The sequence below is a fragment of the Chaetodon auriga genome, chromosome 18 (genome assembly GCF_051107435.1).
Source record: "Chaetodon auriga isolate fChaAug3 chromosome 18, fChaAug3.hap1, whole genome shotgun sequence".
In the NCBI taxonomy this organism is placed as follows: domain Eukaryota; kingdom Metazoa; phylum Chordata; class Actinopteri; order Chaetodontiformes; family Chaetodontidae; genus Chaetodon; species Chaetodon auriga.
Window position 1 is genome coordinate 15,646,450 of NC_135091.1, and position 12,632 is coordinate 15,659,081.

General features: G+C 42.1%; 1 protein-coding gene across 1 annotated transcript; it reads left to right on the forward strand.

Annotated features, from left to right (window-relative positions):
- The first annotated feature begins 3,804 nt into the window (after nt 1-3,804).
- hmgn3 (high mobility group nucleosomal binding domain 3) lies at nt 3,805-11,888 on the forward strand. The gene is made up of 6 exons (XM_076756765.1): nt 3,805-3,980; nt 6,047-6,097; nt 6,381-6,410; nt 8,379-8,429; nt 9,266-9,364; nt 11,030-11,888. Exons 1-6 carry the CDS (start codon nt 3,966-3,968, stop codon nt 11,069-11,071), a joined length of 288 nt encoding a protein of 95 aa, XP_076612880.1. The 5' UTR covers nt 3,805-3,965; the 3' UTR covers nt 11,072-11,888.
- Nucleotides 11,889-12,632: the final 744 nt, after the last annotated feature.

Genomic DNA, 12,632 nt, shown 5'->3' on the forward strand with positions numbered 1-12,632 from the left:
GTCTAGTTTGGACACTGTTTCTGGAAATTCCGTGTTCATTTTAGTCTCTTAACAGCACTTTTGAGATGGCCAAACAAAAGGTTATGGCAGTAGTGTAACTGACTGGCTGTAAGGGTGTAAATAAGGTTTGACAAAACATTATTATTATATGAAACCTGGCACCTAAGAGCCCAGAGCATCGACCTGGGTCAAAAAAATACTGAGCCGACAATAATCTAAAGTAAACACATTTGACCAATTATAGGTGAAATGTGTGTCGTTATTGTACATAATGTATGATGAAAAAGATGTTTTTGGTTTCAATCTTAGAAAAAACTGTTGGTCAGTCCACCATTTCGGTCCAGACTAAAATACTACAGCAAATATTTGATGGATTGCTGTGAGATTTTGCACAGTCATGGTCCCCTGTGGATGAATCCTACTGCCTTTGGTGATCCTCAGAGTTTTTCCTTCAACAGCAGGTTGACATTTGTGGGTTTTGAGTGAAACGTCTGGGTGGAATGTTACAAAATGTAGACAGTCACGGTCCTCTCAAGGTGAGTTGTAATCAGTCCGGTGACCCTTGCCCTTTTCCTCTAGCATCATCACTATTTAATGTGTCCAGCACTTTGATTTCTGACCAAACACCTGTGACGTAATGGCGTTCCCATCAGCCTCACCTGCACTTTGAGCTCAGTGCTAATTTGCAAATGCTATCATGCTTACATGCTCAGCTGTGATATTGGACATGGTAAACATGACACCAGATAAATATCAGCATGTGGCATTGTCTCTGTGGCATATTTTCTTTTTTTAAGTGAAAGTATTATGTGTCATGTGAAGTCAATCAAAACTGGGCACCACAGCTGATGCCCATAACAAGTGACTAAAGTGTAACAAGAGAGGATGTAAAGTGAAAAAGTTGGACCTGCCGTCAGTTGTATCAAAGTGTTTTCAGTGTGAATAAAACATGTAACATTTTTGGCCTTATTTCTTTTTAGTGTGTGTTCCTTTTGTGTCTTTCCTTTATGTGTGTATGTGCTGTGCATGTTCCTCATTGTGTTTTCGCTTGCATTTAGCTGACAGTGTGAATTTATGTGGAAACAGTGGAGCATCCATCAAGCTATACCTGCTCCTGTGTGTTCTGGGTTGACTTCTGAAACAGTTGTGTATTCACAGCCATGTAGACATGAAGGCTTTTGTTTGTTTGGGCAGGAAAGCTCGGCCTATTGTGAGATTTGTAGCTCTCTGTCTGTCTATTGTGATGTTACACAAGAATGTCAAGGTTGCTTTTGTGGATTTCTTTATTGTATTGTATGTTTAAAAGGGATTTGCTGTGAGGTGTGTACTTAAACATTGTAGAATATGGTGAAGGTCATTGTTTTATAGAGGAGGTTCTAGATTATTACTGTTGCAAGGTTAGGAGAATTTCCATACATACATATTATTAGGACTCGTGAATAGCAAAGCACAAAGTTGCTCTGGTTATTAACAAAGTTTGAGCATGTGTTTTAAACTTTTAAATAAGAAAAAAACAAAATTGTGTGGCCTCAGTTATCTATGATATAACAACAAGTATCCCTAAATTCTGATTTATTTTACAGTAAAACGGCTTTCCAAAATGGACAAAAATGGCCTGTTAAAGCGTAAAAATAGAGCTGAAGCAAGTAGTTCAGTAATTGATTAATCAATTGAGAGAAAATTAACGATTTAGATCATTTGATTGAATCAGTATTTTTCATGCAAAATCATGCCAAACATTCTCTGCTTCCAGCTTCTTAAATGCTGTCTTTCTTTGTCACATGAGACAGTAAAGTGAGGTCTTTGGGTTTTGGACCATTGGTTGGAAATGCAAATATTTCTTAACATTTCATCACATGAACAACCTAATTTAAAAAACCATTGCTAGATTAATGAATAATTAAAGTAATTGTTAGTTGCAGCCCCCTATTTAAGCCCTGTGGACAAAGTGGAGCTATGGCACAAAGTGAGGCATGGAGAGGGAACGTTTTCCAGCGGCAGCATTTTGAAGAGGAATTTTAAACAATCCTATGACCCTCATGAGGGTTGTTCATCCTGATTTAAACCACAGCAAAAGACATCCTGAAAACACAATTGCACTCCTCAGGCTCTTCAGTCTATTAAGTAGTCTGTGGCTCCGTCTGTTTTAACAGACTTTGTATCCCGTGAAAGAGGTAATGTGGCGTGACCAATGCAATAAATGTGAACAGTAGCATGTACAAAGTTAATTCAGGCCTAAAATAAAAAGCCACTTGTGCCATACAGGGTCAGATTATGTTTCAGATGAACTTTATTTGTAGCGAAGGTCACTTGCTGCCAGGAGAGGTGCTTTTGGGACTCTGGGGCCAAGCTGAAATGACTTTGGGCCAAACAGGGGGCAACTAGGCTTACCAGATCAGGACCTGATTCCAGTTTGGCTGAACACAGGGCCACTTGGACACACTGAAGTTCAGTTTATACCTTTGGCATCCACATGACCATGGGGATCCCTGAGATTTAATTTCATCGTCTGTCCCACGTCCATGAGAGCCCATCTGACTGTCTACATGCGGCCCAAAGATGTGTACCGACACAGTTGGTACGCACTGACAAAACATTGTGTGAACATCTCTGTGTATGCAGTCTTGGTAGCCACAGAGGCTCAGTGTCACAGAGTTGCCTGTTGAAAACTTGGTTTCTCAGTTTACATCTTATCACAGCCGTCCATGAAGTTTTCATCTTGACGCAGGACAGTGTGTGGTTTATGGTATTTGCTACTGATGCACAGATGGCACCAATATGAACTTGTAGATGCTTCTATGGTGGATTGAGTCATAGCCATGATGTGACTGATCCAAATTTAAAGCAGCTTCATTGTCTTTGTCACCCTGTATCAGCAGATGTGCAGAGATGAGCTACCTGAATGGGTATCGAGAGAGTATCCTAGTATTTGCACACAAAAGTTCACATTCCTCTATTTTGAAAACATACATTTGTAAAATCCCAATGAATGCATGTGCTTTAATACACTGAACGCTCCATGTCAAAAATTTGAAAGTGTGAATGACAATCATAATATGTACTAAATGCATTGTATATATATTAACACAATATGGCATACACTGGCTCCTTTATGGTGCTGTTTCTTGCTTTTTTTTGTTAATTTTATTGTGATTTTGTAGGATAATCCTAGTCTTAGACAGGCCAACCCAAATGAACGGCAGCTGTACATCAAATTAACCCAAATTAGCCTATTCATGCACCTGTCTGACAGGTATGTCAGATATTTTACTCTCCAATGAAAAAAAAATCTTTATCATGAAGTAAATCACTCACGGGCCTAATTTATGAGTAATAATGACCTTATTCGTTGTATTGTTTTACTAGTATCATGTTCCAACAGGGGCCGGTGCCTCTGCAGTGATGGGCTGTGTGGTGTGTGATTACTCTAGCTCTTTACAGCAGGGGACACCCTACAAGACACAATGCGCATTAGCTTTTCTGGATCTCGTCTATGGCCGACATTGTGCCATTGTGCCCGTTTTTCTGGTCCTTTGTGTTTTATTTACAACATTCTCTCTCACTGTCTCATCCTACATTACCCAGATCCACCGAGAGTCGGCCCCGCTTTCATTGGCCTGTCTCCACTTTCCCTCTCAGCCATCGCCGTCTGGTGGGATCTGCGCACAAAGAGCGCGTAGCCAATCACAGACACCCTCTGGTAAATCTCGGCCAATGTCCACGACCCTCGTATTTACATAGAGACGGGGCGAACCAATCGAGAGTCAGCACAGGAGAGGATTTTTACCCTTCTACCCAATGGCTGTGGGAGGCATAGAGTTTTGGGGAGTGCATATAATCAACATATTATCGAAGGTGCTTAGATATTGATCCTGTATTTCGAGGTAGTTCAAATTCGCCTCTCTTGGACCTTCGGGTTTGACCTTAATTTTTCCGTGCTTGGTGGAGAATAATTCACGCGTAAAATGCCGAAGAGAAAGGTGAGTGTCGTTTGTGCCATCAGGCTCACTTCACTGTAGTTTTTTCTGCTCTTGCATGTGAAAATAGCGGTGCGCGATTTCTGTGGCGACGTCGAGGCAGGTGAGGTGATGCCAAAGTTTGAAGAAGCGTCTTCCCGTCCGCAGCCTTCCAGGTGTATTTAACGCGTCTTTGTGTGCCTGTGAGATGTCTCTTCAATAAGATTTTTTTCCTCTTTACACCATAATTGTCCCTGTGTTCATCTCAATGGCCGTTCTTGTGGTCGTTTTATATGCCACTTCCCTGTCCACTGTGCGCACTGGGTGAATGTCAGACGGACCCGCCGGATGGATGGATGCGTAAATCCCGTAGGAGACGTGCGTGATGATAATTCTTCGGGGCGCGTTTCGCGCATGTATAAGACTTATCGATTCTGAATAATGTGAATCTAACCGTGAAAAACACATCAGCACCTCTTTGCCTCCTCTTGGCTCTCCAGTGGTGATGAATGGTAGCCGCCAAGCCGACTGAACAAACCCATATCCAGATGGAGAGAAAGGAATAAAGAAAGAGGGGATCAGAGACAATTGCCGCTGTGTTAAAAGAGGCCGTGACACTATCTAAACAGCAATGCACGACGAGCATCAGTGCATTGTATCGGTGCATACATAGAATTGGGCTTTTCTACCATCCAAAAACTGCCATTGTCTGCGCAGATTCGCCTTTGAGGACAGAGAATGGGAGGCCTCTAGGGGCGGAGGTCGCCCACATGCAAATGATGCGAATGCCAACCTGCAGGCTAAACCAACATTTTTTTCACGGTGGGGGCGGACTCTCCTGCACACCGTCCGTACCTACCTGCAGCCTGAATATACCATGTTCATGAAATGATCTGAATGTAACGTGACGGGCCCCACGGTGTGCTACGCGCGCGTCTAAATGAGCCTCTGTTTATATTCCATTATTCTGTGGAGGGCTCAGTTAAGGGCATGTCAACAAGACGCCTCCGTTAAAATGTCAGTGACCAGGGAGTGTCTCCAAGCCGTGTCAGACTTCAAATTAAGATTTTAATATGTAAACATTACAGTTATACATTGTTTCTATTGTTACAGCAAGTATCTATATTAAATGAGGAAAATACAAATGTAACTTTAAATGAGGAAATTGAAGACCTTTAAATTAAAATCTTAATTCAATGAATAACATATTCTAATAGGCTATCTGTTATATTAGTAAATCAGTGTGGAAAACACCAGAAGCATAAGAAAGAGCTCAAGTTCTTTGATATTGTTCTGCTGTTTTTTTAGTTTGGTGTTAGTTAAAATTAGTATTAAACACAGGGCTGCAACTGATGATTCTTGATAATTAGGATTATTTTCTGTATTACTTATTTCGGCGATAAAATGTCAGAAAATAGAGGAAAATTCCCATCGCTGTTTCCTAAAGCCCAAGCTGATGTTTTAAAGTAGTTTTTTTGGCTCGACCAACAGTCCGAAAGCCAAAGATTCTCAGTTATGATGATAAAAGACATAAAACAGGCAAATGCCCATAAAAGAGAAAGTGAAGTCAGTGATTTTTCTTGACGTTTTTGTAAATAAAATCACTGTTGATTATCAAAAGGTGCAGATTAATTTCCTGTTGATAACTGATTAATCGACTACTCAGCTCAGCTCTAGTTACACATTTATTACATTATTATTGGTAAGTGGGATTTCTATTTAAGAGCTGTCTCTATTGAAAAGGTTGCCTCCAGCACTTCTTTTATATCAGTTTCTAAGATATCAACCTTTTTTCCAAAGCTCCATGGCTTACTGATTTGCATTATTTATCTTTATTACTCATCTTGGCTTCCTGTATCACCCAACAGAAAGGAGAAGCTGCATAACTGAACAGAGAAATCGCTCATGACCTGACTCTGATTTTCAAAATTTAAGAATTCATATTTATTGATGAGGGTCAATGAACATAACAAGAAAACTAAATTCTGAATCACAAAAGTCTGAAGATGAGAGGGCTCCTATTCTTCTGTTTGTGTGCACCTGCGAACACTTGCTAACAGTCTCTCCCTTCCTTCTTGCGTTCCCCACAGTCTCCAGAGGGTCCTGAGGGCAAGGAGGCCTCCAAAGTCACAAAACAAGAGGTAAATGTTTCGGGTGTGTTTGTGTGCTGTGCGTGGGCGTGCAGCCGTGTGTTTGCGTGCTGTGTTTTTTTGTACTGAGAGAGAGAGAGTGTGTGTGTGTGAGTGTGAGAGTGAGAGAATAGACACATGACAGGTTAGCGAGTGGGACACTTGTAGCAGTCACCAAGCAGGTCAGGTCAAGATCAGCCCGCTAAGGTACAACTGATATCTGTCTGTCTCTCTCTCTCTCTCTCTCTCTGTCGCTGTCTCTCTCTCTCTCATTGATCATCCCTTGCTCCGGTAGCCCACCAGAAGGTCAGAGAGACTGTCAGCGGTAAGTGTCGTTCTACCCTCCCTGTCTTCACCTCTGTCACTGTCCTCTTCTTCCTCGCCCCTGCCTTCCCCCTCCACTTCAGTCTTATGGGATAGTAAGTGCCATAGTACCAAGGCTCAGAGCAAAGTCCTCACCCAGTTTATGGATTTGATCAAGGCAATTTGCAAATTCCATAAACGTGCTCTCTGAGGATCAGGTCTGGCTTGGCATGCATGTCTTTTCTCTGTTGTCCTCGTCCACTCTTAGTCTGGTCTGTTACAACAGGTGTTGCTGTGTAGGGCTGCATGATTAAAAGGGTGCATACTGCATTTTAATATCCCAACAGTAAATGAGTGTTGAAAATTGTCTTGTATTGGCGACATTAAAGCATTTTTTCTGAAGTAGATGCTCCACTATAGTTGAAAAATACTTAACAGTAACCAAAACTATTAATGGAGAATTTTCCATTTGTGTTGAAAATGCTCAAATTGTCCCTAGATTTGAGTGAAACCATTAGGTTCTGATTTTAATGTAATCATGCAGCTCTGCCATACAGGCCATGTGTTTTTATCTGTGTTGGTCTTTGCATATCGAACCCATCTGTATTGGGTCTTTGCATGTGTTTGTACATTTGCATGTGCATTCATGTATTTATTTAATGCTTATTTGTATGGGGACAAGTATGTAGCATGGACCGATGCCACACACCACAGTACCACAAAGCCTAAGCTAATTTGCAATACCTGCTGCTAGATGGGCCTCAGCACCACATACACGAGAGACCGTACAAAACACAAACTCAACAGTAAATACATACATTAAGAACACAAAACTCAGAACGCAATACAGATAGAACAACACAAGACACAACCTATAGCAATGAAGTAGCATAAAGCAGACTGATTCCTTTAAATAGATTGATATTTTGGGAAACATGCTTTTTCTCTTACGTGCTGAGACTTCAATCAGTTCCACTCTTATGTCTGTACGCTAGATATGATGCTATCAGCTCTCAGCCAGTTAGCTTAGCTATGACCTGTGGAGACTCCAGGAGGCCACTGTGCTGGCTGTTTCCCCATTTCCAGTTTTGATGCTAAGCTAAAGAAGAAGAAGAAAGAGAATAAATGCGTTACCCCTAATTTTGAACTACTCCTTAAAGCTTTTGACATGACACTTCAGGAAAAGCACCATATAAACATGTTAGCAGCACTTTTTTGCATGTTTCCTGGTTGATATTTCCTTGTCTTTGAACGCCTTCAGTGGTCAACTCAACTCTTAATAAGATATGACTTTTTTAAGCAGTAAAACAACATTGCTATATTCTTTGTATGCTACTATTTGTTAGTCTTTTCCAAAGTCTAGTGTCGATGCAGCTAATTTGCTGCGTGTAATTGCAAATGTTAAGCCCCACCACCCCCTGGTGTAAAAAGAATTTATGTCTCTTCATCTGTCGTCTCTCACACAGAGTGTCTTTGATTTCTAAAGCAAGATGGAGATATTGTGAGGAGAAATCACATGATTTCGTTTTGTCACAGCAGTGGTGTTAGGGTTAGCTCGTGGCTTCAGGGTAATGTGGTCCACACTCATCAGCCTGGAAAAGCTCTGCAGCAAACTTGTTCACACTGAGTGGCCAGAATTTTAACTCCCATCTGATTTAGTCATTGTGCAGTGGTCTGAGGTCTGTTCATGTTGAGAAGAGGCAGATATTTAGAACTACTTAGCACAGGAACATTGTCAGATCCCATTGCTTAGGAAATACAGCACGAGTACTTGATTATTATTGCAGTGGAAGCAAGCACAGACCTTACCAAGCCTCCATGTGCTCTGTGTGAGTTGTAATGAATTTAAGTAACTCTGAGCAGCTCTTGTGGCTAAAACCATAGTATTTTAAGCAGTCCAGAAATGGCTCTGTAAGAGTAGAGAGGAGGAAGAACTTAAAATAAATTGATATTTCTCCAAAAAATTAACCGACTTCTGCCTGATTTGCAGAAGCCTGCTCCTCCCAAGCCTGAGGTCAAGCCCAAGAAGGCCATCGTCAAGGTAAAGTACATACACACACATACAGTGTGTTTCCATCGCTTTGGGGGGACATTACATAGACTTACATTCATTTCCTGGAGACTTATCATAACCATAACCACTACTTACCTAAACCTTACTCTAAACCCTAATCTTAACCTAAACCTAACCTTAGCCCAAGTCTAAACTTAAAATATAAGGATTTACTCTGTGGGGACTTGTGTTTTGTCCCCATAAAGAGGGCAAGTCCCCACACTGTGTCAACAGATTTATGTCCCCACAATGTGAGTAATCAACATACACACATGCACACACACAAAACTACAGCTCCAATAATGTATTTATATCCCCATAAATTTGCAACAGTCTGAGGCAGTGAGTTTCTCCTCACGGCTAGTTTATGTGCATGACCAAGGCCGCTGAATGTGAAAAACACCACACACACACACACACACACACACACACTTTGCAGCTACTTTGCAGCTACACCTACAGTATCCAGGCCTCATTACTTCACCCTCCAGCAATTTATTTATATGTATTTTGAATATTAAAGTACTGGTAAAATATTATTAAGTGTCATTTGCAGCAAAGCCATTCTCTAGTTTCAACTTATATTGATTTGATTTGATTTATTTTCATTAATTTGAGGAGCTGCGAATGATGTGCAGCAAAATCAACATGGTTCCCTTCTCTTTCTATTATGAGAACCATGTGGTAAACACTGTTTGCAGAAGGAGGCAGAAGAAAAACAGTGCATGCTGAAAATCAGATTCACCTGATCGGCTCCGTGAAATAATACGTGCCATCACATAATCTTTATGCAGCGGTATGTTCTCCTCATTTCTTCTGTGCAGAAGGTGGTAGACGATAAGGGGGTGAAGGCAAAGAAAGGAGGCGCTAAGGGGAAGAAGGATGACGGCCCCGCCCAGAACGGAGAGACCAAGACCAATGAGGTATGAGGGGGAAATTGAAAGACGAAAGTGTGCATTCAGCCTGAGACAGACCAGAAAATAACCATCTTTATTCCCTTATTTTGTCCATTTGTGTACAAACATGAACATACTTATCCTACACCTATGTTCCTCCATAATCACACTGCTTCCTATCACTCTCACACATCCTTTCGCACTCACACATATGCATGCTGACACACACACACACACACACACACACACACACACACACACAGATCTACGTGTCTCGTCCGTCTGTCAGTGTGTCTTCCATCAGAAGCACGGCTCCCTCCTTGATGTCAGTGAGAGGGCAGAGTGAGACAGTCAGAGTTAAGGGTATGGTATGAGTGTTTCTAATCCGTCTTTTGAGTGTGTGTGTTTGGACACTAACTTATTGCTTGAACAGAAGCTGTTTGTTAATTGAGCCAACATTTACCCAGAGTGCTCTGGAGTGCTGTTGCGCGTTTGAGAGAGAGAGAGAGAGAGAAAGAGTAAAGGAGAGATGAAGTGAAGACGTCTGGCATTTTTGTCGCTGTGTGCAGCGAAGTGGGCCAAGGACAACTTTTTTACACACCAGCAGGAGGGTTTGCTGCTGCGTGATGTGAAACGTGGTTGGCTGACTGTGTTCGCAGGCAGCCGGCTCCACCAGTTGTCAAGCAGAGGAAATAGACAGGAGCTGTTCACTCCAGTGTGATCACGCCATTCAGATTAGATTCCCTTGTTGAGCTCATGTTGATTTCTGCAGATACTAGAGGAGTTATGGGTTTCAGTGAGCAGCTTTTCAGAGCATTTTAGTACAAGAAAAAAAATCATCAAATTGTGCTGAGTGGTCACATTTCACCTCTCGAAACTCATGCTCGGCTTTGTAGATCTCGAGTTATGATCGAATCACAATAAAAGGAGGTTTGAAGATGTCCACATCTGACATCCCAGTACAATGGAGGTGAGTGACATTTTGTTTGTGCTACTCACAGCATTCAAAAATGACATTTGAAAAGCTCAACAGCAGCATCTCTTTTCAGAAACAAGGTTCCGCTTTATCAACAGGTCTCGCTGTGACCAGTTATCATTGGAGCTACCTCTTTACCATCTCCATTGTGTCAACTTCAGAGTTGGAAATCCTGAAAACTCAGCAAGTAAAACCAAAACTGGACATCAGTCCATGTTCCAGATCTGAGGGGATTTGAGATTTTCTCAGCAAAGTAATCCCAATAACTCGTTAAACCTGCTTCTTGGAACAAGCCCCATCTTTTCAAAGTAGAAAAACGTGGCAGCTGTTCTGTAAATATTCAATTTTAAAGTAGAATTTTTCTACTACCAAGAAGCAAGTTTACCAAATTATTGTTAGTAAAATCATAAACTCCTTTAAATCAGGACCATAGACAAATACAAAGTTCTTCACATAACTTAGCAAATGTGCTTCTTGGAACAGACCCAGTGAGCGGCGCGTTCATCCAGGTCATCCACAGCTCACGTTGATGTTTTGGTAAAGGAGCTCAGCCTTCATCTATCACCTGGATACGGCTGATCCAGATAACTGCAGAACGAATTGGAGCGAACGTTGCGGGTTGCTGTTTGAGGCCAGTTGATTCCAGTCCGCATCGGCGTCTACCGATGGGCGACACCTGCGTTGTGTAACATCTTTCCCCTCTATCCTCCCTGCAGGTAACTGAGGCAGCGGAGGAGGCAACCGAAGAGAAGGCGTAAAGACACGGGCGCGTCCACCAACTCGTCCCCTCTGACTCCATGGCAGCGAAGCATCTTTTTTTACTGACAATTTTTGTACCATGCTGAATTTTTTTTAGACTTGTGATAGTAGAGACGGACAACCAGCAGCCCCATCCTCATCACACTCCTTTCAGCATCTCCACCTCCAGTATGTTTTTGCTCGATTCTCCTCCCTCCTCCATTCTGTGTCACTATACGCCTCTCAGAAGCAGCAAGACAGAATGAAGAGTTTTTTATCAGACAGCTGCAGATGTTCTTCATCTTGCCTGAGGGGGCCCGTAAACACGACTGTTATGATCTCCAAACCAGCTCTGCCTGTATTTGTAGTCTCTGCAAAAAGATGATCATTATTATTGGCATTCTGACTTTTCACCCCCTGATGGTAAGGTGAGGATTTGTGGATGTGTGTCAGCAGTTTGGGTGCAGAGTTACAAGAAAGCAGGTTCGTTGTCACCTTGGAGAACATCTGCAGCTTTTAAAGAAAAAAAAAAAAATCTTAGTTTTTAGAATCACTACCACTGTGTTTCACATAGCTCCTTTTGTATATGTGTGTGCTGGAGCGAATGTGTTTGTGGGTCTCTGTGTTTAACTTTGTTCACTTTGTCCCCCTCCCGACCCCACCCCCCTCTTTCCCCCCCCCCCCCTCCTCGAACGCCTTGTCCTGCAGCAGAGTGACATAGCAATAATGAGTGGTGCTTCTGTTCTAGACGGCTCTATTGGCTTTGGACCCTCTGGGCTTCTTTGAGTTTCATCCTGTTGGGAGAATATTTTGAAATAAAAGAAAAAGTTGATGTCACATGGGAGTTGATCCTTTTTTCTGTGTCTCTTCTCATTGCTGTAGAAAACTACTATGTGCATAATTGCGTATATTGTGCGTTGGCCATCTTTTTGTTACAGCTATGAGCATACTGCAGTTGTATGCTTTCACCTGTGCTGGTTTTTGTCATTGGGAAAACTCAGGTAATCTGTGCAAAGCTCTATGAGACGCGTACGCATGCAGCATGCTCTGCTGGTGTTCGAGAGCTCCTTTTCACCGGGTTCATGCTTAGAGATACTTTTTAAACCAACACAAAGCCGGCACTGTGTATCTTTGTGTGTGTGTGCGCGTATGAGGTCGCCAGGGGCACGTGGCTGTGTTAAATACAACTGCTGTGTCAGGAAGTGAAAGGTCAGCATTTGCCAGAGTGGTGGGACAGATGAAACCATACGATTTCGTCATTGAGGGACAAACTGTCATTCACACTCACGGACCAATGATGTGGACCAGTTAACCTTTTTTTTTCTAACGTGGAGGTATGGAGTGAACGCGTCTGAATACCACAGATACTGAAGAGGCCAATTTAAAATGTATTATCAGGAGCCAATATGCTCAACAATAACGATGATGCCTCAGTTAACAGAATGTAAAAGCGGGAGGAATGTGCACAACATGCTGGTTATATTAAAAAAAGATGTGTGTGTGTGTGTGGGGGGTCCTCCAGTAGGATGATCTGACCTTTAACCCATACACCAAACCACCGAATCCAGAGTAAAGCTGCAC